Source organism: Chiloscyllium plagiosum, unplaced genomic scaffold, assembly GCF_037043375.1.
Source record: "Chiloscyllium plagiosum isolate Xiang-an unplaced genomic scaffold, Cpla_swu_hap1 HiC_scaffold_1, whole genome shotgun sequence".
Lineage (NCBI taxonomy): Eukaryota > Metazoa > Chordata > Chondrichthyes > Orectolobiformes > Hemiscylliidae > Chiloscyllium > Chiloscyllium plagiosum.
In genome coordinates, this window is record NW_028270139.1 from 131,591,056 (window position 1) to 131,616,224 (window position 25,169).

General features: G+C 40.9%; 1 protein-coding gene across 4 annotated transcripts in view; it reads left to right on the forward strand.

Annotated features, from left to right (window-relative positions):
• dym (dymeclin) overlaps positions 1-25,169 on the forward strand; it is a 548,842-nt gene that overhangs the window by 65,049 nt on the left and 458,624 nt on the right. For all 4 annotated transcript variants that reach the window (XM_043718287.2, XM_087990764.1, XM_087990771.1 and 1 more), the window contains 4 exons: positions 6,565-6,617; positions 7,240-7,333; positions 14,409-14,542; positions 16,876-16,948. In XM_043718287.2, the coding sequence (XP_043574222.1) occupies positions 6,565-6,617; positions 7,240-7,333; positions 14,409-14,542; positions 16,876-16,948 (354 nt within the window). The remainder of the gene's footprint in view (positions 1-6,564; positions 6,618-7,239; positions 7,334-14,408; positions 14,543-16,875; positions 16,949-25,169) is intronic.

Genomic DNA, 25,169 nt, shown 5'->3' on the forward strand with positions numbered 1-25,169 from the left:
GATAATTTCTCTGAACAAAATTTATTCCTTTGTCATCTATCTGCTCCTGTTCTGTGTCAACCATTTGATCAAACAGGGTCTCTGCTAATTTCACTTCCAAGTTTCTTATCTATTCTCTTTGATCTCTCCTGTTTCAACTGGTTACTTTGTGACCTCATTACCCCACAGTTGGGAAAAATTTTAGGTGATGTGTCCTGCAGTAGTTCAGTTGCCTGAGTTTCCACTGGCTTTTCAACCACAGTAGGCAGCACTCCTACCTGTGAACCAGCGATATCCTTAGTAAGGACAAATTGTATTCCTGGAGATGAGTTTGTCCAGTACTCCTACCACGACTTCTGCACTGTTCACTGGACACTCTAGCCTCATTTGATGTTATTGAGCGCTTCTTGTCTCACTGTGAATTCCTGTTACTAATACCTTTTCTGGCAGTAGTCCTTCAGAGGTACATATCTCCTCGTCATTCAACATCACAGATTGAGAGGATTCTGTATCTCTTAACATTGTAACCTCTTTATCTATTGCCCCTGGCCTGTGTGAGTAAACATTACTTGGTTCAAGAAGATCTGGCACTTCCTCCTTAACCAACCTCTGACCAGGTTGTACGTTCTGGTGCAGCTTTCTAGCCTCCACTGTGCTTTCTGTTATCACTCCAACAAAATTCATTGGCTTATCCTATTTGCCTACATTTGGCTTCCCACTGCTTTGCCTAACCCACCAACACTGATTTCACATGGCCTGCTTTATTGCAGTGAAAACACTGGAGCGTCTTAACTTCTCTTTCCCCTTCAAGGGTTTTTTTTTTTTACTTGTGGTAAGTTATCCTTATGATCTTTACCAAGATCTACCTTTTCCTTTCCATGTGAGTATTTCTCTTTCCCCAATTTCTGTCCATCCCAATTGAAATTGATTTTGGAAGCCAAACATTGATTTATGGGCCAACTCGTAATGATCAGCTGCTTCAGCTGCTAATCTTGCTGTTTAACTCTGCGCTTCCATGTGGGTTCTCACTACTTAAATCCAAAATCATCTGAGTGTCATAGGTATCCTCTACTTTTAATGCCTTTCTTCACCTATCAAAATTACTTTTTGATCCTTTCAAACTCAATGTAGGTTTGACCAGAGTCCCCCCTCCAATTCCTGAAGCATTATCTGTAGGCTTCTGGCACAAGCTCATATGTACTTAAAAAGGTTTTCTTCACCTCACGCGCATCAGGTACCCCCTCTGATAGTGATGCGAATACCTCACTAGCTCTATCTACAAGTTTTGTTTGAATCAACCAAACCCACATGGTCTCTGGCCACTGCATTTGTTTAGCCACCTTTTCAAATGAGATGAAAGAGGCTTCCACATCTTTCTAATCAAATTTAGGCAATGTGTGAATATATTTAAACAGTTTCTCACAAGGTCTTTGGCTATCATGAGTTTGCTCATCCTCACTCTCTTCCACCCTCAGCTTAGAACATAGAACAATACAGCACAGAACAGGCCCTTCGGCCCACGATGTTGTGCCGAACTTCTAACCTAGATTAAGTACCCATCCATGTACCTATCCAAATGCCGCTTAAAGGTCGCCAATGATTCCGACTCTACCACTCCCACGGGCAGCGCATTCCATGCCCCCACCACTCTCTGGGTAAAGAACCCACCCCTGACATCTCCCCTATACCTTCCACCCTTCACCTTAAATTTATGTCCCCTTGTAACACTCTGTTGTACCCGGGGAAAAAGTTTCTGACTGTCTACTCTATCTATTCCTCTGATCATCTTATAAACCTCTATCAAGTCACCCCTCATCCTTCGCCGTTCCAACGAGAAAAGGCCGAGAACTCTCAACCTATCCTCGTATGACTTCCTCTCCATTCCAGGCAACATCCTGGTAAATCTTCTCTGCACCCTCTCCAAAGCTTCCACATCTTTCCTAAAGTGAGGCGACCAGAACTGCACACAGTACTCCAACTGTGGCCTAACCAAAGTCCTGTACAGCTGCAACATCACTTCACGACTCTTGAATTCAATCCCTCTGCTAATGAACGATAATACTCCATAGGCCTTCTTACAAACTCTATCCACCTGAGTGGCAACCTTCAAAGATCTATGTACATAGACCCCAAGATCCCTCTGTTCCTCCACCTGACTAAGAACCCTACCATTAACCTGAAGCTTACCTTCAGCCTTCATCTCCCTCCTTTTTTAAGCTGACGTTCCAGTCTAAGTGCCAATTTCTGAAGTTCAAACTCCCTCTTTCTCCCTCTCCCTCCCCCTCTCCCTCTCTCCTCTCTTTTTCTTTCTTCTGCTGAAATGATTCATTCTCTTTCCTCTGCTTTTAATTGTGATTTAAACCGTTTCATTTCTGTTGGCATTCCTTCTCTTTTGCCTCTAACTCAAGCTGCTTCATTTTCAATTGAATTTTAGCCATCTCCAAAGGGAGAACTTGTGATTGAAAGAGCTATTACTATACCAAGCACTGTTTAAATCAACCGAATTCAACACCTGGATTACTCCCAGTGCTACGAGCTAGTGAGGGCAGGAATAGGAGGATAGAGCAGATGAATGCATGGCTGAGGAGCTGGTGTATGGGAGAAGGATTCACCCTTTTTGGATCATTGGAATCTCTTTTGGGGTAGAAGTGACCTGTACAAGAAGGATGGATTGCACCTAAATTGGAAGGGGGCTAATACACTGGCAGGGAAATTTGCTAGAAGTGCTTGGGAGGATTTAAATAGTAAAGTGGGGGGGTGGGACCCAGGGAGATAGTGAGGAAAGAGATCGATCTGAGACGGGTACAGCTGAGAACAGAAGTGAGTCAAACAGTCAGGGCAGGCAGGGTCAAGTAGGGCTAATAAATTAAACTGCATTTATTTCAATGCAAGGGCCCTAACAGGGAAGGCAGATGAACTCAGGGCATGGTTAGGAACATGGGACTGGGATATCATAGTAATTACAGAAACATGGCTCAAGGATGGGCAGGACTGGCAGCATAATGTTCCAGGATACAAATGCTACAGGAAGGATAGACGCATGTGGGAGTGGTATTTCTGATAAGAGATAGCTTTATAGCTGTGCTGAGGGAGGATATTCCTGGAAATACATCCAGGGAAGTTATTTGGGTGGATTATTGGGATTGTATTGTAGACCCCCCAATAGTTAGAGGAAAATTGAGAAACAAACTTGTAAAGAGATCTCAGCTATCTGTAACAATAATAGGGTAGTTATGGTAGAGGATTTTAACTTTCCAAACATCGACTGGGACTGCCATAGTGTTAAGGTTTAGATGGAGAGGAATTTCTTAAGTGCGTACAAGAAAATCTTCTGATTCAGTATGTGGATATACCTACTAGAGAAGGTGCAAAACTTGATCTACTGTTGGGAAATAAGGCAGGGCAGGTGAGTGAGGTGTCAGTGGGGGAGCACTTTGGGGCCAGCGACCATAATTCTATTAATTTTAAAATCGTGATTGAAAAGGATAGAGCAGATCTAAAAGTTGAAGCCCTAAATTGGAGAAAGGCCAATTTTGACGGTATTAGGCAAGAACTTTCGAAAGCTGATTGGAGGCAGATGTTTGCAGATAAAAGGACGACTGCAAAATGGGGAATCTTCAGAAATGAGATAACAAGAATCCAGAGAAAGTATATTCCTGTCAGGGTGAAAGGGAAGGCTGGTAGGTATAGGGAATGCTGGATGACTAAAGAAATTGAGGGTTTGGTTAAGAAAAAGGAAGCATATGTAAGGTATTGACAGGAAAGATTGACTGAATCCTTAGGAGAGTATAAAGGAAGTAGGAGTATACTTAAGAGGGAAATCAGGAGGGCAAAACGGGGACATGAAATAGCTTTGGCAAATAGAATTAAGGAGAATCCAAAGGGTTTTTACAAATATATTAGGACAAAAGGGTAACTAGGGAGAGAATAGGGCCCCTCAAAGATCAGCAAGGCGGCCTTTGTGTGGAGCCACAGAAAATGGGGGAGATACTAAATGAATATTTTGCATCAGTATTTACTGTGGAAAAGGATATGGACTGTAGGGAAATAGATGGTGACATCTTGCAAAATGTCCAGATTACAGAGGATGAAGTGCTGGATGTCTTGAAATGATTAAAGGTGGATAAATCCCCAGGACCTGATCAGGTGTACCCAAGAACTCTGTGGGAAGCTGGAGAAGTGATTGCTGGGCCTCTTGCTGAGATATTTGTATCATCGATAGTCATAGGTGAGGTGCTGGAAAACTGGAGGTTGGCAAACGTGATGTCACTTTTTAAGAAGGGTGGTAAAGACAAGCCAGGGAACTAAAGACCAGTGAGCCTGATGTTGGTGGGCACATTGTTGGAGGGAATCCCGAGGGACAGGATGTATATGTATTTGGAAAGGCAAGGACTGATTCGGGATAGTCAACATGGGTTTGTGTGTGGGAAATCATGTCTCTCAAACTTGATTGAGTTTTTTGATGAAGTAACAAAGGTGGTTGATGAGGGCAGAGTAGTAGACATGATCTATATGAACTTCAGTAAGGCGTTCGACAAGGTTCCCCATGGGAGACTGATTAGCAAGGTGAGATCTCATGGAATAAAGGGAGAACTAGCCATTTGGATACAGAACTGACTCAAAGGTAGAAGACAGGGTGATGGTGGAGGGTTGTTTTTCAGACTGGAGGTCTGTGACCAATGGAGTGCCTCAAGGATCGGTGCTGGGTCCTCTGCTTTTTGTCATTTACATAAATGATTTGGATGCGAGCATAAGCGGTACAGTTAATAAGTTTGCAGATGACACCAAAATTGGAGGTGTAGTGGACAGCGAAGAGGGTTATCTCAGATTACAATAGGATCTGGACCAGATGGGCTGAGAAGTGGCAGATGGAGTTTAATTCAGATAAATGTGAGTTGCTGCGTTTTGGGAATGCAAATCTTAGCAGGACTTATACACTTAATGGTAAGGTCCTAGGGAGTGTTGCTGAACAAAGAGACCTTGGAGTGCAGGTTCATAGTTCCTTGAAAGTGGAGTCGCAGGTAGATAGGATAGTGAAGGCGGCATTTGGTATGCTTTCTTTTATTAGTCAGAGTATTGAGCATGGAGTTGGAAGGTCATGTTGTGGCTGTACAGGACATTGGTTAGGCCACTGTTGGAATATTGTGTGCAATTCTGGTCTCCTTCCTATTGGAAAGATGTTGCGAAACTTGAAAGGGTTCAGAAAAGATTTACAAGGATGTTGCCAAGGTTGGAGGATTTGAGCTACAGGGAGAGGCTGAACAGGCTGGGGCTGTTTTCCCTGGAGCGTCGGAGGCTGAGGGGTGACCTTATAGAGGTTTACAAAATCATTGAAAATAGACAAAGTCTTTTCCCTGGGGTCAGGGAGTCCAGAACTAGAGGGCATAGGTTTAGGGTGAGAGGGGATAGATATAAAAGAGACCTAAGGGGCAACTGTTTCACGCAAAGGGTGGTACGTGTATGGAATCAGCTGCCAGAGGAAGTGGTGGAGACTGGTACAATTGCAACATTTAAGAGGGATTTGGATGCGTATATGAATAGGAAGGGTTTGGAGTGATATGGGCCAGATGCTGGCAGGTGTGACTAGATTGGGTTGGGATATCTGGTCGGCATGGACAGGTTGGTCCGCAGGGTCGGTTTCCATGCTGTACATCTCTGACTCTATGACCTGGAACAAAAGACACTAACGCCTATCACTCGTTGCCTTTGAGTCCAGCAGCCCTAATCCCAAATAGGAACTATTAAACAAATCCCGCAAGGAGCCCCAATCTGTTATGGACCACGCTAGAACCCCTCAAAATATTTCAAGAAAGCTGCCCAGAACCTAACTTTGCTAATTGTTTTAAGCAGAGTGGATATTCTGGGAGTGAATCAGCTGGCCTAACATACTCTGTTTTAAAGGAAACAGAATTTATTTGCAAGATTACTGAATAAAACACAAAAGAGAATAGAATATAGAATAATTTAACCTATCCAAAATTGGAACAGACCATCCCAGCTTAACGATGTTATTCTAAATTCCTGCAACAATCCCCATAAACCCCCCTTGGCAAAAAAGGAAAAATGAAGCACAGGCTCTTACAAGAGAGATAGCAGAGAGACTCAGCATGGAACACTTTTTACATGTAGCTGTTTCTTTGACCAGCCTCAAAATGGACTGACTGCTTGCTCTGAACAGCCAGATCCTAAAACTCAAACCAAACCAGAGAACTGGGAGAACTGGCCACTCCCCTTTTCATTGTACAGATGTTTTCTCTTAAAACTTGAAAGCTTCTTCAAGTAGATGAAGTCAGCCATTTCGGAACCTGTGTCTCATTGAAAAGAAACAAGGACAGCACAACCTTGTTAAAGGGACAGTATCATCACAGTGCTTAACTGGTAAACTTCCAAATATTCGAAATTTAACATTGTTGCATTTGTTGTCATTAATGTAAGCAAATGAGCTTCAGCAACATGCCTCACCTTTTTAAGCAATATTCATATTTCACTTCATTTGAACAGTACCTATAAATTACACTTATTGTTCACAGCACTAAAATTGTTTCAAAATTGTGTAACTATCATGCAATACTCTTTCTCTTACAGTCCTGATACACAGCTCTTGGAAGAGGCAACACTTTCGATTTCCAAATCATTAAGTAAGTATGCTCATATCTTAAATTGTTTCTCTTCTTCGATAACTTTCCATTTATTCTTGATGACAGTATATACAAAAATGTAATTCAATTTACTGGTTCCCTTTTGGGGATATAGTTTCAGTGATATAGTCATCCTGAAGAGTTCAAATGGCATCATTACTGTGCATTTAAGTGATTTCAGTTGGAGCAGCTGTAGAAGCTCCAAGCATGTCAGTTTCAGAGAAGGGCAGTGACAATAGAGTTTCAAGGATCCACATTCACTACTAACCTCTGTCAGAAAGCATATATGCAGACTTTAACTGCTCATGAAGCCAACTTTCTTAGTTTAGTTTAGTGTAAGTAAAACCATCATTTAACCAGCATACTGGACAGGGCCAATGTCTGCTACACTGTCAACTATTGTATGGTGCTATTTTTAAAAATAATATTAATCAAATATCTTTATTAAACTGAGGAAAATGTAACTTTCATTTGCTGTCACTTAAATGAGCAAAAATAAGTTTATGGCGCAAACAGAATATCGAATATTTATAAATCTGTGAGCACCTTTTTGTTTTTATTTTGAAATATTATATCTTGCATATTCTTGACCTTTTCGGCTGAATTTTTATCTTTGTTTCAGTTGAGAACAATCCTCGGACAGAAAACTTTCAAGCTCTTGTTAAGATTTTCCTTAGTCGAACTAATGAATTGAAGGTCTCAGCTGAATGTCAAGAGTAAGTCAGAAAAATATTATGAATGTACCAGCCTTTCAAATAAAGATTGATGCATTCTATTACTGCTGTCGGTATCCCTCAAACGAACTTAATTTCCAAACCGTTCAATCAAAATTTTGTCGAGGTTTGTACATTAAAGAGAACACAGGGATTTTGTAGTGGTTGATGTACATGTCTTGATCCACAGTATTTCGTGCAAAGTTTGCTGCTAAATTGTTGTTAACCTCCATCTTTCTTGAGAACAGAAGATTTATAGAGTTGAGCCAGCCAACCTCTCCACTAATGGCATTGGCAGTGTTTGCTCTTTCCTATCACCATCACCAAACACCTCTAAAATTGTAGAGAAAAGTCTACAACTATTTCAATAAATATGAGTTTCTAACGTGTGGGATAATATTGTATTATTAATTGAATCTTTTTCTGAAACTGAAGAAAGTACAGATTTTAGTTTTCACTTCTGTGAAGCTATAATTTGTTTTTGTTGAGTCAAAGATATTTTGAACATTGAAAAAGAGAAAACCAAGCAATCTAAAGTAGGTTTATGCAACATTAACTGAAGAAAATGGCATCTCGAACTGGCAGAAATTTGTCGAAAGGGAGCTAATTACAGTCTATAAAGAAGAAAGGAGATAGGGTTAAGTAGTCACTTGGTAATATAGAATCTTAAGTTTTGTTAGAAAAGGCAATTTTATTTAAATTGAATGCAACAAATTTAAATAAAAGTTTGACAGTAAACTGTTCCATGATGCCTTATGCCAATGCCTCTAGCAATCACAAACCACTTGCCAACCTATCAGCACCATCTTGTGCTGTGTGAACTGTTGGTCTCAGTGACATTACGTATTCTTCCTGTACTACTCTGTAGGAGATTGAATAGCTGGCAGTTGTGGTTCACTTAGTGCTAACAAATTAGACGAGAATGGGATGTTGCCCTGCAATCAGAAATTAGGGAGCTAGGTTGAAAATTAGTGAACAGGACATTAAATATAGTAATCTGTGGGTTACTGCCAATGCTATGTGCAAGTGAGTACAGTAATAGAAGGGTAAGGCAAATGAATGCACACCTGGAAAGAGTGCAGGAAGGAGTTCTTCAAATTCCATGGATTACCAGATCTGGCTATGAGGGAGATAGAATGTGTAGAAGCTGGACTAGTTACACCTGAACTGAGCTTGTACCGAGTTTCTCGCAGATGGTTCAGTTTTAAACTAACTTGACAGGGATGTGGGAACCAAGAAAGAATGTTAGAAAAAAAGCAGGATTCATAAAATGATTAGATATGCAGCAATATTACAGACAATAATTAGTGAAATTAGAGTAAGGGAGAAAATCATGAAGTCTAAAATCCGGGTTTCTGTGTATGTATGTAAATGGATAAAGTATAGTTTATAAGAATCGAACGAACTGCAGATGCAGTAAATCAGAAACAAAAACAGAAGTTGCTGGAAAAGCTCAGCAGGTCTGGCAGCATCTGTGCAGAGAAATCAAAGTTAACATTTTGGGTCTGGTGTGGAAGGGTCTTTGGACCCGAAACATTAACTTTGATTTCTCTTCACAGATATTGCCAGACCTGCTGAGCTTTTCCAGCAACTTCTGTTTTTATATAGTTAATAAGGTTGGAAAGTTACAGATGAACAGGAGTACATTGCAATAATGGAGAAAGAGAATGTTTGAGAGGATGTCCTCAAGGACACAATCAAAGAGTACAATTACATCACTCTATGTAATTTATAGATCACTAACTAGTGAGAAGGCTAGAGAGGAACAAATCTGCAGGGGAATTAGAGATGCTAATGTTAAGCAGTAGCTATAATGGAATACTTTAATTACTCTAGTATAGACTGGCAAGCATTCCAGATTGTGTTCAGGATAATTTGATACAACTTGAATCTAGTCCAAGAAGAAAATATGCACTGATGGATCTGGTTCTTGGAAATAAGGTGGACCAACGAGATAAAACACTAATGGGGAACATTTAGGAGATAGTGATCATGTATTGTAAAGTTAAGGATGATGGTGGTAAATAGCAATGAACAATCTAGAGAAAGAAATAATCAGATGTGTTGGGTAGACTGGAACAAAAGATTGGGGGATAAATCTGTAACTGATCCATACCTTCAAAGAGGAGATGATTTGAATACAGTCAAGGCATATTCTCTCAAAGGGGACAAACAAATCCAGAGTTCCATGCATGACAAAGGAGATATAAATTAAGATAAATAAAAAGGTGCTTATGACCATTGTCTGGCAGAAAATACAATTGAGAACCAAGAGGAATATAGAAGATTTGGATGTAGGTGAAAAAAAGTCGATTAGAGAAGCAAAGGAGAATGATGAGGAAAGGTTGACTGCCATCATAAAGGGGAATCCCAGAGTCTTCTATGGACATGACTAGTTAAAGAATGGTAAAAAGAGCAATAAGACAAATTATGCACCAAAAGGAATGTATGCATGGATATAGGGAGCATGGCTGTGGAATGAAATTAATACTTTGCATCTGGCTTTGCCAAGGATGTAGATGACCAGCAGGCCATAGTGACAGGAGGAAATTATGTCACTAAATGGGTTCAAAATGATAAGGAGATACCTTTGGATAGACTATTGGTACTTAAAATTGACAAGGGAGGAGATGAATATTGAAGAAAGTGAAAGTAAAAATTGTCCATTGTCTATTGTCCATTCTTGTGCAACTTGTCAATATCATGATGGTTGAAGCATATTTGCCATGGAACTGTTTAATCCAGCTTTTTTGTTAAAGTAACCTAGGAGAAATATCTTTTCTCCACATGATACATGTGGAAATCATCTAGCATGTCAGAAAAGTGATCATTTTCTTTGGCCTTGGCATACAAGGCTATTGCATAAATGCAGATTGTACTTGATATACAACATCGCTTTCGACAGTACCATTGGAATATCTGAACTCCTGATTCCGACTTTATAAGATCAATGCTGTAAACCCCTGAGCTGTGATGTTGTGTGATTTATTGTTAGAAATAAAATAATATAATTCTAAACATACTGGAAAAAAGAATAAGGACACAGGAATTAGGGCAGGAATTGACCATATGACCCAATGAGCCTGCTCTACCTTCCAGTAAAGTATTGATTGATGTTCAGCTTTGACTGCACTTTCCAATTCACTGAGCATTTCAATTTTGTATGTAGTATCTGTGCTCAATATTTTCGGTTATGTTTACTAACAGTAATCAAAAATTGCTTTTGTGAGGCGTGTCCTTGATGATAACATTTTATTTATAAAGTAATAAATGATATTAATAAGATAGTTAGATTATACAGTGGAAAATTTAAACAATTTAGGACTATCAATACTGGCACTTAAGTTATCCAATAGAATTATCATTAGCCTTTGGTTTCATTATTGAAGAAACAAAAATCTATTTGTAAATACTTTGTGGGCGGCACGGTGGCACAGTGGTTAGCACTGCTGCCTCACAGCGCTAGAGACCCGCGTTCAATTCCTGCCTCAGGCAACTGACTGTGTGGAGTTTGCACATTCTCCCCGTGTCTGCGTGGGTTTCCTCTGGGTGCTCCGATTTCCTCCCACAGTCCAAAGATGTGCAGGTCAGGTGAATTGGCCATGCTAAATTGCCTGTAATGTTAGGTAAGGGGTAAATGTATGGGTATGGGTATGGGTGGGTTGCGCTTCGGCGGGGCGGTGTGGACTTGTTGCGCCGAAGAGCCTGTTTCCACACTGTAAGTAATCTAATCCAATCTAATCTAACTTTGAGTAGAAGTCCTAGTATGCACCTATTACTTCTACAATATTGAATCATCAAAAATTATGCTGGGCTGGCATGGTGGTTCAATGGTTAGCACTGCTGCCTCAGTTCCTAGGACCTGGGTTCGATTCCACCGTTGGGTAACACTCTGTCTGTATAGAGTGTGCACGTTCTCCCTATTTCATCTGGGTACTCTGGTTTCCTCCCACAGTCCAAAGATGTGCAGGTTAGGTAGTTTGGCTGTGCTAAATTGCCCGTAGTGTCCAGGGATGTGCAGGCTAGATGGATTAGCCATGGGAAATGCAGTGTTACAGGGATGGGATATGTCTGGGTGAGATGCTCTTCGGAAGGTCAGTGTGGACTCGGTGAGCCAAATGGCCTGCTTCCATGTTGTAGGGATTCTATTCTAATGTAAGCTTATTGGCAAGCAGTACATCATTACAGTCAACTGTCAGCAGTTATGGAAATTAATTTATTGTTACTGGTATATGCTGTTCACATTTTCCGAGATTTGATTTGTTATTGTCAAGTGTACTGAAGTACAGTGAAAAGCTTTGTTTTGCATGCAGTACAGGTAGATCATAACATACAAAGAATAAGATCTGCTGTAGAGAGCTCGCAAAGAGGCACCCTCTGTTGGTGCCATCTTGGATCATAGAATATCAGAATTGTGCAGAAGAATGCCATTCCTTCATTGTATCTGCACTGGTGCTCTAAGCAGCAAGATTTAGTGCTATTCTCTCATCCTGCACATTAGGGTCATAGAGCTGTACAACATAGAAACAGACCCTTTGGTCCAACTTGTCCATACTGACCAGATATCCTGGATTATTGTGGTCCCATTTGCCAGCATTTGGCTCATAGCCCTCTAAACCCTTCCTATTCATATACTCATCTAGATGCCTTTTAAATGTTCGAATTGTACCAATCTCCACCATTTCCTCTGGAAGCTCATTCCATACATGTACCATCCTCTGTGTGGGGGAAATACAGTTGCCTCTTAGGTCTCTTTTAAATCTTTCCCCTCTCACCTTTTAAATCTATGCCCTCCAGTTTTGAATCAAACCTTGCTAACCTGTCTACCACATGGAACTTTGATCGCCTCACTGATGAAGTCCGTATAGACCGTGTCTACTGCTCTGCTTTCATCAATCTTTGTCATTTCTTCAAAAATTCAGTCAAGTTAGTGAGATATGATTCCCATACACAAAGCCATGTTAATTATTCCTAATAAGTCCTTGCCTTTTCCAAATATGTGAATCCTGCCTCTCTGAATCCCGTCCAACAGCTTAGCCACTACTGACATCAGCCTTACTAGTCTGTAGTTCCCTATTTAATATTTTGCCCTTAATGTATTTATAGAATTGTTTTGAATTTGCCTTAACTCTTGATGGCAAACTACCTTGTGTTCCATTTTGCCCTCCTGATTTCCCTCTTAAGTATACTCTTACTGTCCTTATAGAGATTGGCTCAATCCAGCTGTCTATACATGACATATGCCTCCTTTTTCTTGACCTGAGCCTCATTTTTTCTAGTCATCCAGCATTCCTTACACGTACCAGCCTTGCTGTTTGTACTAACAGAGCATAATGTCTGTGAACTCTCATCTCATTTTTAAAGGCCTCCCACTTTCCAATTGTCACGTTACCTGTGAATAGCCACTCCCAATCAACTTTTGAAAGTTCCTGTCTAATGCTGTCAAATTAGCCTTACTCCAAATTCAAACTTGAACTTTTAGATCAGATCTATCCTTTTCTATAACTGTTTTAAAGCAAATAGAATTATGATCACTTGCCTCAAGCGCTCCCTCACTGACGTCTCAGTCACTTGCCCTGCCTTATTTCCCAAGAGAAGGTCAAATCTTTGTTCCTTCTTTGGTAGGTACACATGCATATTGAATAAAAAAAACTTTATGTACACTTAACAAATTCCTCTCGATCTAAGTCCTTAACACCATTGACAATCCTATTCTATGTTTGGAAAGTTAAAATCCCCTGTCATTATAACCCTATTATTCTTGCAGATATGAGATCGTAAAATCATAGAGTCCCTACTGTGTGGAAGCAGGGCGTTTGGTTTATCGAGTGCACACTGACTCTCAGAAGAGCATCCCACCCTCCTCGCCCAATCCTATCCCTGTAACCTTTCATTTTCTCATGGCCACTCCAACTAGCCTGCATATCTCTGGTCACTATGGGAAATTTAGCATAACCAGTCCACCTAACCTGCCCACCTTTGGGCTGTGGGAGGAAACCAGAGCTCTGAGGAAACCCTAGATTTTATGAGAGAATGTGCAATTTCCACACAGTTGCCTGAGGTGAAATCAAACCTAGGTCCCTGGCACTGTGAGGCAGCAGTGCTAACCACTGTGCTGCCCTCCTCTCACATTTCGTGGAAGATCTCCTCATATATTGGCTTCTCAATTTCCTGCTGACTACTGGGGGACCTATAGTACATCCTAACTAGGTGATCATCCGTTTCTTATTTCTCAGTTCCACCCATATAATTTCACTGGACATTATCCTAGGAATGTCTTCCCTTTCTACCTATCCTATAACATCGATACCCTGGAACATTAAGCTGTCAGTCTTGCCCCTCCTTGACCCACATTTCTGTAATAGCTTTGACATCTTAGGCCCATGTTCCCAACCATGCTTTGAATTCATCTGCCTCATCTGTCAGACTTGCATTGAAGTACATGCAGTCTAATTTGTCAGTCTTACTTTGTTCTCTGCCATGCTTTTGCCTGCCTTGGCCATTTATCTTGCTCCCATTATCTACTGTACCAGCCTCCGTCTTTTCTGTTTTCTCACTGTCTTTGGCCACCGCCAGTAGTAATTTAGTCTCCCGAGTAGCACTAGCAAATCTCCTGCCAGGGTATTGTTCCCCTTCAATTCAGGTGCAACCCGCCTTCCTTTTACAGGTTACTTCTACCCCAGAAGAGATCTCAGTGGCCCAAAATGTGAATCCTTGCCCCTTATACCAGCTTCTTGGCAGCTTGTCAATGTTGTTTTGAAATTCAGCACCATCTTTCTCCTGTTTACAATGCTTCAATTTTTTGCGAACTTTGAAACTGTTGTCTGCACTCTTAAGTTCTCGATCACTTCTTTTAAATAAGAAGAATCAAAAGAAAATCTATGAATCGTGTTACTTAGTGTTTCTTATCATTCAGCCAATTTTACATTCAAGTTGCTATTGTCTCCTTTATTCCATGAGTTGTAACTTTTCTCTCAAAACAATTGTGTGATATTAAATGCCTTTTGGAAATCCAGCTGGTTATAAATTGCAAATTCATATCTTGTCTTGTGTTTGTTATTTTTCTTTTCCCCATCAGCCAGCTGTTTATTTGGCAGGCCCACAATGCCCTGTTCATCATTCGCTGTTTATTGAAAGTGTTTGTCAGCCAAGTATCCGAAGAGGAGCTACAGCTTCATTTTACTTATCAAGAAAGACCACCATTATCTTATGGTATGCAAAACAATGGAAAAACAAACACAAAGTTCTTTTGTTAACTGAGTATTGGTCAAGTTATTAAATTTTAATTCTCTCTCTATATATATATATATATATATATTGCATTATATACAAGTTACTCTAATTTTCTCACATTGATTTGCCTGGGATTCTTACTTGCCGTGGTATTCATTGGCCTTAGAGTGAGTAATTGTAGCTTATTCAATCATGGACAGCCCCAAAGCTGATCCTGATCTTGCCCCATCAGAAAATCTGGGTTCATACCTAAGAATCACTGGCTGCTGCTAAATAATATCACCATGCGAAGAGGGTGCTGATTGATTGGGCTGTCATTCGTATAGATATACAACAAGAGCAGTTAACTATCAATCTTATTTCTCAGACCAGGTCAGGGTGTTCTAATGGGCTTACAGCAGAGACTGGCAGTCTCCCTAACCTTTTTATTAACAATGAGACGTTGCAATGTGTATACCTATTCATTTTGCCTTCAAAAAATTGGGATCATTTATTGATAAAGGTAGCCTAATGCATGAATAAATGCGTCACCATGTAAGCTTGACTGATGGTGCTTTATTGATTTAATTCTTAACACAGTCTGGATTTTTTTGATGAATGCTTTCCAATAGCAGAATCTGTCTTATGATGGGCATTCTGTTCTGAGGTTTACATGGTCTGGTCGAGGATGATGTCTACTGTGAATAGTCAGTGGGATGTGTTGCTTCATACAGTCTGGCAGTCATTGGAACATAGTGTATAAACCTGGTATGGCACTGACCTGAAAATGAGACATTATTACTATTTATGTGATCAGCAAAGCATGTTCGTGGCTTCACAGCTATACCCTGTTAGTGGAGAAGAAGCTGAATGTAATTAGCTGCTCAAATTTTGAGACTCCTTCCTTTCCTCCTTTGAAGTTTGTGCTGCTAAGATGGAAAAGATGGTCCAATCAATTACCACCCTCTTCTCAATATGATCTCTAATGGGACCAGTATTTGTTTAATATTCAAATTCACTTTGAGAAAAAAATCAGTACAAAATTTGCAGTTTTCTTCTGATCTCTCTTGAGACTGCCAATTCATGCTGGAGCATAATTTCACAGATAATGAGATGATTCCCCCCGCCACCTACCCACCACTCTGGGAACAAATTTCTTAAGTAGATACTACTATATAAACATGAATGGTAAGTGCCAGGATTGATCTGACCATGAAGAGCTCAACCTGGTCAACCCTGACAAGTGCAGCCATGCACTTTCTAGCAGCACTTGCAGGAAACCTGCTTACTTTCTCTTCATTTAACTTGGTGTTACTGTGGATCAAACTTCACATACCCTAGTCTGCATTGTCTTAGCTTTGTACTAATCACAGTTAATTAACATCACAATAGTTACAAAAGCAATTCTGAGAGAGTAATTGAGAGAATTATTATATGGTTAAAAATGATAAGCTGACCTCTCTGAATTACTTTGCTGCTTTTGGAGCACAGATATGTGGAATCTGGATAGGGACAGATAGGGCACGCAGTGTAGGATCATGGGAGAGTTATGTTTGTTGATGAAATATATGCATTTCAAAGAATGATTGCATTTAGATTATAAGAGACAATCTAACCATCACCCTTGACATTCAGTGTGATTACCATCACTGAATTCCCTACTATCAAAGTCTTGGATGTTAACATTGAGTTAACACTAAACTGACCGGCCAAACAAATACTGAACTACAGAGAAGGTCAGAGGCTAGGAATGCTATGGTTGACTCCCCAAAGCCTGTCCACCATCTGCAAGGGATTAGTCAGGAGTGTGATACCCCCTGCTTGCCTGGTGAGCTACATTTCCCAGCAACACTTGAGAAGCTTGACACCGTTCTGGACAAAGTAGTCTTGCTTGAGTGACACAGCATCCACAAACATCCTATCTCTCCACCACTGACACTGAGTAGCTGCAGTGTGTCATCTTTAAGGTTCACTTACTGCAGAAATTCACCAAAGATCCTTAGTTAACACCTTCCAAACCTGTGACCATTACCCCTGAGAAGGATAAGAGCATGAAATACATGGGAATGCCACCATCTTCAAGTTCCCCTCAAAGCCAGTGACTTGGAAATATTTAGTAACATTGGTGTTGGGTTAAAAATCTGGAATTTCCTCCCATATGATAATTTGGGTATATCTACAGCATATAGAATGCAGTGGTTCAAGGGAGTTTACCACCACCTGTCAGAGACAACTGGGGCCGAGCCAGTGATACCCTTGAGTGTATAAAAACGCAATAGATGCAATGATTTATTGCCATTTTTATATTTATATGCTACTAAAATTTCTTTCAGGGGCTGAGGCAGAAGATCTCCTGGAAGAATTAATTTGTACTCTAGTACATCTCATTATTGAATTACCTTTATTGTAAGTTTTCCTTGCTAATATATTATTTAGTTAAAACTATATGTTTTGCCTAACGTGCCTGTAATATGTGGTAATAGCTGTCATTTCAATGCAGTTTACACTATTGTCTTTTCTCTATACTGTTTAGAGGTAACCTGGTGAATTTGGCAGAGCATTGACTTAATAATAGCCTTTTGCTCCCAGATTTGAGTTAAAGTCCAATCTAGAGTAATGTGGTTAACACCTGCCTTGTCTTTGTTATGGACAATCATTTAGGAAATCTCAAACCAGTTTTTAGGCAAGAAGGCAAGTCCAAAGATGTGCAGATTAGGTGCATTGGCCACGCTAAACTATCCATAGCGATCTGTCGGTTAGGTGCATTAGTCAGGGGTAAACATAGGGGCATGGGTCTGGGTTGGTGTGGCCTTGTTGGGCCGTAGGCCTGTTTCCACACTGTAGGGATCCTATTCTAAGGAACAAAGTTACTGCAGATGCTGGAATCTGTACTGAAAACAACCAATGTTGGAAATCGCAACAGGTCATGCAGCATTCATGATGAGAGAGCAAGCTAATGTTTTGAGATCAGATGTTGTTTCTTCAGACCTGTATTGAAAAGAAGTTCTGAAGAGCTTGCTTTCTGTCTTGGGCAAGAACTCTGCTAAAAATGCACCCCCTCTGACAGTCAGTTGAAAATGGTATTCAGGATGTTTTGTGTGGCTTTGATTTAGTCGACTTGAACTGCTGAGGTCAAAATTGAGGAAGTGTTGACATAAAACTTGAAAAGTTAAAAAGATTTTTGAGAAAGAGAGATGCCACATAAGGACCTACCATTGATCTTTTCTTCCTGGGAAGAGAAATGTATGAGTTGTCTTCAGTTGATGGCATCACAGTTTCAGTGTGTGAAGAATTATTCAGGAGGTAGCTGATAGAAATTCATTTCGCTGAAGTTCCTGATGAAGGCAATAGTGGACAGGATGGCTGTTCTCTTTCTGTAGGAACTGAGCTCAAGCTATGCCAGCCAGGTCTGAAGTTGCCAACGAGCTCATTTCATGACCATGATTTGGAGCCATCCCATCAACACAGGAAGACTTCAGAGTACTTGAGGTTAAGTGACACTATCTTCACTCTGTACTGCAAAACCACTCTAACTGCTACCTTATTCTCCTCCTCCCACCAAAGTGTGGTGTACCACTCACTACTGATGTGGTATCCTTCATCAAAGATTTTCACTTACCCTATCCTTCCAAACTATGAACCTGTCCTTACCTATGAACACTTCCTATTCAATCACTTGGGATATTTCACTACCTTTCCTCCATGTCACAGCAATGAATTAAGATTTAATGTCAAGTGTGGCACTGCTCTCCCACTATGGAGAGTGTATTCTGATGATGCCCATAGTTCCATCTCTATTACCCAATTCTTCCCTCTGTTGTCTTCTGCAGCCATAGGCAGCATCTACACAGCCTCGACCCTGAAGAGATAAATGCTTCTGGATATCACCTCCTCCACTTCAACTCAATACAACATATAGGAATCACCTCCAAAGTTTTCTCTTGTACTCTTCACCAGCTCACTCTGCCTGTGGTATTGTACCGCTGTACTTACCAGACTATAGAGCTGCTTTCTCGTGAGAGATGACTGGTGGTGACTTAACCTGAGAGCCACCATATCTTCAGTGAGGGGAGAGATTTAGAAAGAGTCACTCATGGTAACCTTAGCCACTGATGGGAATTGAACCAATGCTGTTTGCTTCACACAGCTTCACAAACCAACCATACAGTCAGCTGAACTAAACTGACTGCTACCTGTGGCACACTGCAAAAAAGACAAAAATACTCCTGTGGAAGCATGATTAACCTCATCCTGACAAAACATCATATGCCCCAGTAATGCATTGTATGAAATCTTGGCCTCAGTCATGGAGTCATCAGCAATGCTGAGGGAAGCCTAATACCTCCCACCAGCCATCCTCTGAAGGCATGAGACCATTGGATGAAGGAGGAACCTGAGTCTGAGCCCTCTGTCCCCTTTCAAAAAGGCTAAGAGCAGCAGATGCATGGGCACGCTGCCATTGCAGGATCCCCTCTTCGCAGCTCACCATCCTGGCTTGGAAATATATCAGCATTCCTTTAGTGTGGCTGGGTGAATGCTCTCTTTAAATAACATTTTGAGTCTACCTACATCAAATGGACTGCAGTGGTTAAAGAAAAAAACTCACTTGCTCCCATGAATAAACTGTTAAAAAAGAAAGTTCCTATCCCACGATGAGGATAGATGTAAAGCATTAATTCAAACCTCAGCAATGCCCCTGCTTCAATGCTTAGGTCCTCTTTTTGGTCTGTAATTGCCCCCATTCCTCTTTTTAACCTGTGTTTTGTTTCCACTTGCCCTCTGAAACTAAAAAGGGGAAGGTTTAGGAGAAGGAGAGTACAGGCTTGCAAAGCAGAAGATATGGTAGCAGTGCCCCGCAGCTATTTGGATAATAATGTCCATAGTGGGACAGGAAGGAACAGAATATACAAACATAGAAAAGCAACAGTAAGTAGGGTCAAGGGGGACTACATGGTAAAGAGGCAAACTTAATGTTTGCTTAAATGTGCATAGTTTTCAGATCAAAATACGTCCCTTGATGTCACAAATACGGTTTAGCAGGTATGATCTTATCGCCATTACTGAGGCATGGTTATAAGGAGATCCGAGCTGGATTTTCAGGGAGTTGGTGGTGTTACAGGTATTTCAATTGGACGAGAAATCTAGAGACCAGTCTAATGTTCTGGGAGCACAAGTTCGAATCCCACTGTGTTACATGGTGGAATATAAGGGCTACGATCCTAAATAGGATGCAGGAGCAGAAGGACCTAGGTGTATAGTTTCCTTGAACAGTATGTGATGAAACCTTATGCAGGAGTGGGTATCCTAGATCTAGTCCTGTGTAATGAGACAGAAAAAAATGTTGAACTTATAGTTCAGAATCCTCTTGGAAGGAGCGATCACAGTATGGTTGAATCTAAAATACACGTGGAGGGTGAGAAGATAAAATCTAATACCAGTGTCTAATGCTTAAACAAAGATTACAATGGGATGAGGGAGGAGTTGCCTAAGGTAGAGTGAGAGCAAAGACTATATGGTGGGACAATTAGGGAACAGTGGAGGACTTTCAAAGTGATTTTTGATAGTGTTCAGCAAATATGTATACCAGTGAAAAGGAAGGACTGTTGGAAAAGGAATAATCAGCCATGGATAACTCAGGAAATAAAGGAGCGTATAAAATTGAAAGCAAATGCATACAAACTGGCAAAGATAAGTGGAAAATTAGGGGATTGGGAAATCTTTAAAGCTTGCTGACCTTTAAAGAAAAGTAAGATGGTTTATGAGAGTAAACAAAGTCAGAATATAAAGACAGTGAAAGTTTCTACAAATATATAAACAAAGGAGTGACTAAGGCAACCATTGATCCTTTAGAAGATGACAAGAGGGATTTAATAATGGGAAATGAGCAAATAGCTGAGGTGTTGAACAGGTCTTTTGTGCCTGTCTTCATAGTGGAAGACACAAATAACATGCTAATAATTGATGACAACGAGGCTATGGCAGTTGAATACCTAGAAATGATCATTATCACTGAAAAGGTAGTGTTGGGTAAAATAATGGGCTTAAAGATAGACAAGTCTTCTGGCCCTGACGCATTCAATGGTACTAAAAGAGATGGTGGGGGAAATAGCAAATGTGCCCTTGGTAAGTTACTAAAATTCGGTGTACTCTGGGGCAGTTCCAGCAGATTGAAAAACAGGAAAAAATGATGCCACAATGTTTATTAGGAGAAATTAGGTAGCCTGGGATTATATTCATTGGAATTTAGAAGAATGAGGGGGGTATCTTATAGGAATGTAAAATTATGAAGGGAATAAATAAGATAGAAGCAGGGAGGTTTCTATTGGCGAGTGAAACTAGGACTAGGGGGCACAGCCTCAAAATGAGGGGAAACCGATTTAGAATTAAGTTAAGGAAGAACTTCTTCAGTCAGAGTTCTGAATCTGGGATTTCCTGCCTAGTAAAGCAGTCAAGGCTATCTCATTGAATGTTTTTAAGGCAAAGATAGATTTTTGAATAGTAAAGGAATTAAGGATTATGGTGAATGGACGAGTAAGTGAATCTGAGTCCACGAAAAGATCAGCCATGATCGTGTAGAATGATGAAGCAGATTTGGGCCAGATGTTCTAGTCCTGCTCCTATTTCTTACGTTCTTATGTATATGTGCCCAGATCATTGAATGTGGCAAGAAAGGTGAAGAGCACGGTTAATAAAGCAGATCATTCTTGGCTTGAATAATGGTACAAAAGCAGGGAAGTGATAGTGAACTTACACAGGTACTTGTTGGACCTCACCTGGAGTATGTGTTGTTGTGGGTGCCAGATTATAAGAATGATCTGAATGCATTTGAGAGAGTGCAGAATTGATTTCCAGAAATAAAATACTTCAGTTATGAGGATAGATTGAAGAAGTTGGGACTTTTTTCTTTGGAGAGAAGAAGGCTGAGAGGTAATTGATAAGAGGTTGGCAAAACTGAGGGGGCTAATCAGAGTAGATCGGGACAAGTTGTTCCTGCTCGTTTAAAAAAAACGATGAGAGGACTTCGGTATAAAGTGACATGCGAATGAAGCAAAATAAAGTGAGAACTTTTTTTTCACAGAGCTGCAAACAGTCTGGAAATGTGATGAAGGGTGATTCAATTGAGGCATTCAAGAATGCGTGAGATGATTATTTCGACAGAAATGATGTGAAGCCATGTGGGGGCAGGTGGGGGAGACAGGAGATTGGCACTAGGTAATAGAACTGATGCAGGCGTGACAGGCCAAATAGTACCGTAGCAATTCTATGCTGTGTATTTTCCAAAGAATAAGAAAGAAGAAAAGGATGGTGGAATGGCATAAGTACAATAACGAGAAATGGTCTTGGACCAGAAGACGTAGAATCTATATGGATGGATAAAAGCAATAAGCAGTAAGCAACAAAAAGGGAAAGAAGATACTGGTGAAAGTAATCTATAATATCCTTAACAGTAGCAATATGGTAGAATAGAGAATAAATCCAGGGATAATGAGGGCACGTAACAAAGGCAGTACACTAGTCATGGGTGATTTGAATCTTGTAGATTGGCATAGTCCAATTCATAGGGGAGACATGAAGAATTCGTGAAGTATATTTGAGGTGTGTTTCTTAAAACTATATTTTGTGGATCCAGACAAAGATCAGACTATTTTAGATCTGATGATGTATAATGAAGCAGGTTTAATAAATGATGTCAAAGCAAAATATCCCCTAGGAAACAGTACCATGGTAGAATTTGTCATTCTGTTTGAGAGGGAGGACTTGGGTTAATGAAAGCATCTGTGTTAACCTCAAACTAGTACAGTTTCAAAGGAATGATGGCAGAGCTAGCTGCAGTGGACTGGAAAAGGAGTTTAGCAGGAAAACCAGTCATGGAACAGTAGCAGACATTTAAGAAAACACTTCATGGCTTGTAGCAATGGTATATTTTAATGAGACATACAAAAAGGAATAGGGGCGAGTATAGGTCCAACATGTTTCCTTTAGGCTGAAATGTCAGAGCAACAAGCCTAGAGAATCCTGAATGTCCAAGAATATTCAAGACTGGATGAAAAGAAAGAGGCATATGATAAGTACAAAGGGAACAAATCCACAGAAGCCCTAGTTGAGTATAGAAAGTACAGGAGGGACCTGAAGAAAGCAATTATGAAAGCAAAGAGAGGAGCTGGCGGTTAGGATTAGGGATATACTTATTCTATAAGTATATCAAGGGGGAAGAGAATATCCAAGGAAAGAGTAAGGCCCTTTAGGGACCAGGAGGAAGTGACAACTGCAGATGCTGGAAATCAGTCGAGAGTGTTGGAAAACCACAGCAGGTGAGGCAGCATTCGAGGAACAGGAGAATCAACGTTTTGAGCATATGCCCTTAATCAGGAATTAGGTTTGTGGGCCAGGGGAGCTAAGAGATAAATGGGAGGGGTGAAGGTAGGCAGGAATGTGATAGGTAGATGAAGGAGGGGGTGTAAGTGATAGGTTGTAGAGGAGTGGTTGAGTGGGAAGGAAGATGGACAGGTCAAAGAGGGTGGTCCTGAGTTGGAGGCTTGGGACTGGGATAAGGTGGGGGAGGAAAAATGAGGAAACTGGTGAAATCCACATTGGATCCCCTGTGGTTGTAGGGTCCCAAGGCAAAATCTGTGTGGAGCTGGCGAAGGTTGGTTGGGTGTTAAACGAGTACTTCGAGGCTGCCTTTCTTCAGGAGGAAGAGGATGTCGGTACAGAATTCAGGAAGATGTACGGCGAGGTTCTTGAGCAGATTGATAGAGACTGAGGAGATATTGGAGATTTCAGTGGGTTTAAGAGGAGACAACGCTACAGGTCTGGGTTAGTTGTATCCCAGGGTGCTATAGGAGACAAAGGAGGAAATGGCAGGAACTCTGACCCAATTTTTAAATCCCTGCCTGGCCACGGGGAGGTGTCGGAGAACTGGAGGACAGCTAATATGATTCTACTTTTCAAGAAGGGTAGTAAAGATAAATCGGGAATTACAGACTATTGGAGAAAATTCTGAAGAAGAGAATTAATCTCAATTTAGTTAATCAAGGATAGTCAGCACATCTTTGTCAGAGGGAGGTCATGCTTAAACATTTGGTTGTTCTTTTTCCAAAGAGGTGGTGAAGTGTGTAGATGAGGATAGTGCAGTTAAAGTTGTTTTATGGATTCTAACAAAGCCTTTGACCAAATCACACACAGGACACTGATAAGGCAAAAGCACATGCGATTCAGGGTAACTTGGTAAATTTGTTCAAAAATTTACTTAAAGGCTGGAGGCAGAGGGTGGTGATAGAAAGCTGTTTGTGAATGGTTGTCGGTGTCCAAAGGTTTCCCACAGCAATTGGTATTGGGTCCCTTACTGTTTGTGATACATCTATATTATGTAGATAAGTGTGCGTGGGGAATGATAGTAAACATGCAAATGACATGAAGATTGGTTGGATGGTTGACTGTGAGGAAGGAGGTCGCAGGTTGTAGGAGAATACAAGTTTATTTATCAGATGGACACATTAGTGGATTCGAAATTGAAAGTGGAAGGCGATGCACTCTCAGGAGTACCCGATGAATAGCAGAACACTAAAAAGCTCAGAGGAACAAAGGGGTGTTTGTTCATAAATCCCTGAAGGTAACAGGTAAGGTTAATAGGTTAGTTGAGAAGGTATACAGGACACTCCTTTATCAGTCAAGGCATTGAATATAAGAATAGGGAGGTTATGTTGGAGCTGTGTAGGACTTCAGTCAGGCCACCACTGGAGTTCTGTGTGCAGTTCTGGTCTCCACACTATAAAAGGATGTGATTGCAATAGAGGATTTGTCGAGGAGGTTCATTCACCAGCTGCTGTCTGAGATGGAGCACTTTGGCTGTGATGTGAGAATGCATAAGTTTAGTTTGTCTCTTTCGAGCAGCGAAGGCCGAGTGGATGTGATTGTGGCGTATAAGATGAGGAACATGAACAGGGTGAATGCAGTTTTTCCCTTTAGTGGAAGGGTCAATAACAAAGCAGCATAATTTTAAGGTGAAGGGCAGGAGGGGACTTGAGGAAAGGAGATTGGAGGAGAACTGGAATAAACTGCCTGGAGTGGTTTTTGAGGCGGGTAACCTCAACCTTTAAAAAAGTACTTGGATGAGCATTTGAAGTATCACTATGTTAAAGGCTATGGGCTAATGCTGGAGGGTAGGCCTGTTGTGAATTTAGCTGAAAATGTGTTGCTGGAAGAGCGCAGCAGGTCAGGCAGCATCCAGGGAACAGGAGAATCGACGTTTCGGGCATCAGCCCTTCCTGAAGAAGGGCTTATGCCCGAAACGTCGATTCTCCTGTTCCCTGGATGCTGCCTGACCTGCGCTCTTCCAGCAGCACATTTTCAGCTCTGATCTCCAGCATCTGCAGACCTCACTTTCTCCTGTTGTGAATTTAATGCATTTTGGGCAGTATATACTTGATGGGCTGAAAGGCCTTTTCTGTATGATTCTATGAGGAAGAAGGATTCTAGGAAAAGGATAAGCCAACCATGGTTAACTATGTTAAAAATCACACAACACCAGGTTATAGTCCAACAGGTTTAATTGGAAGCACACTAGCTTTCGGAGCGACGCTCCTTCATCAGGTGATTGTGGAGGGCTGATGAAGGAGCGTCGCTC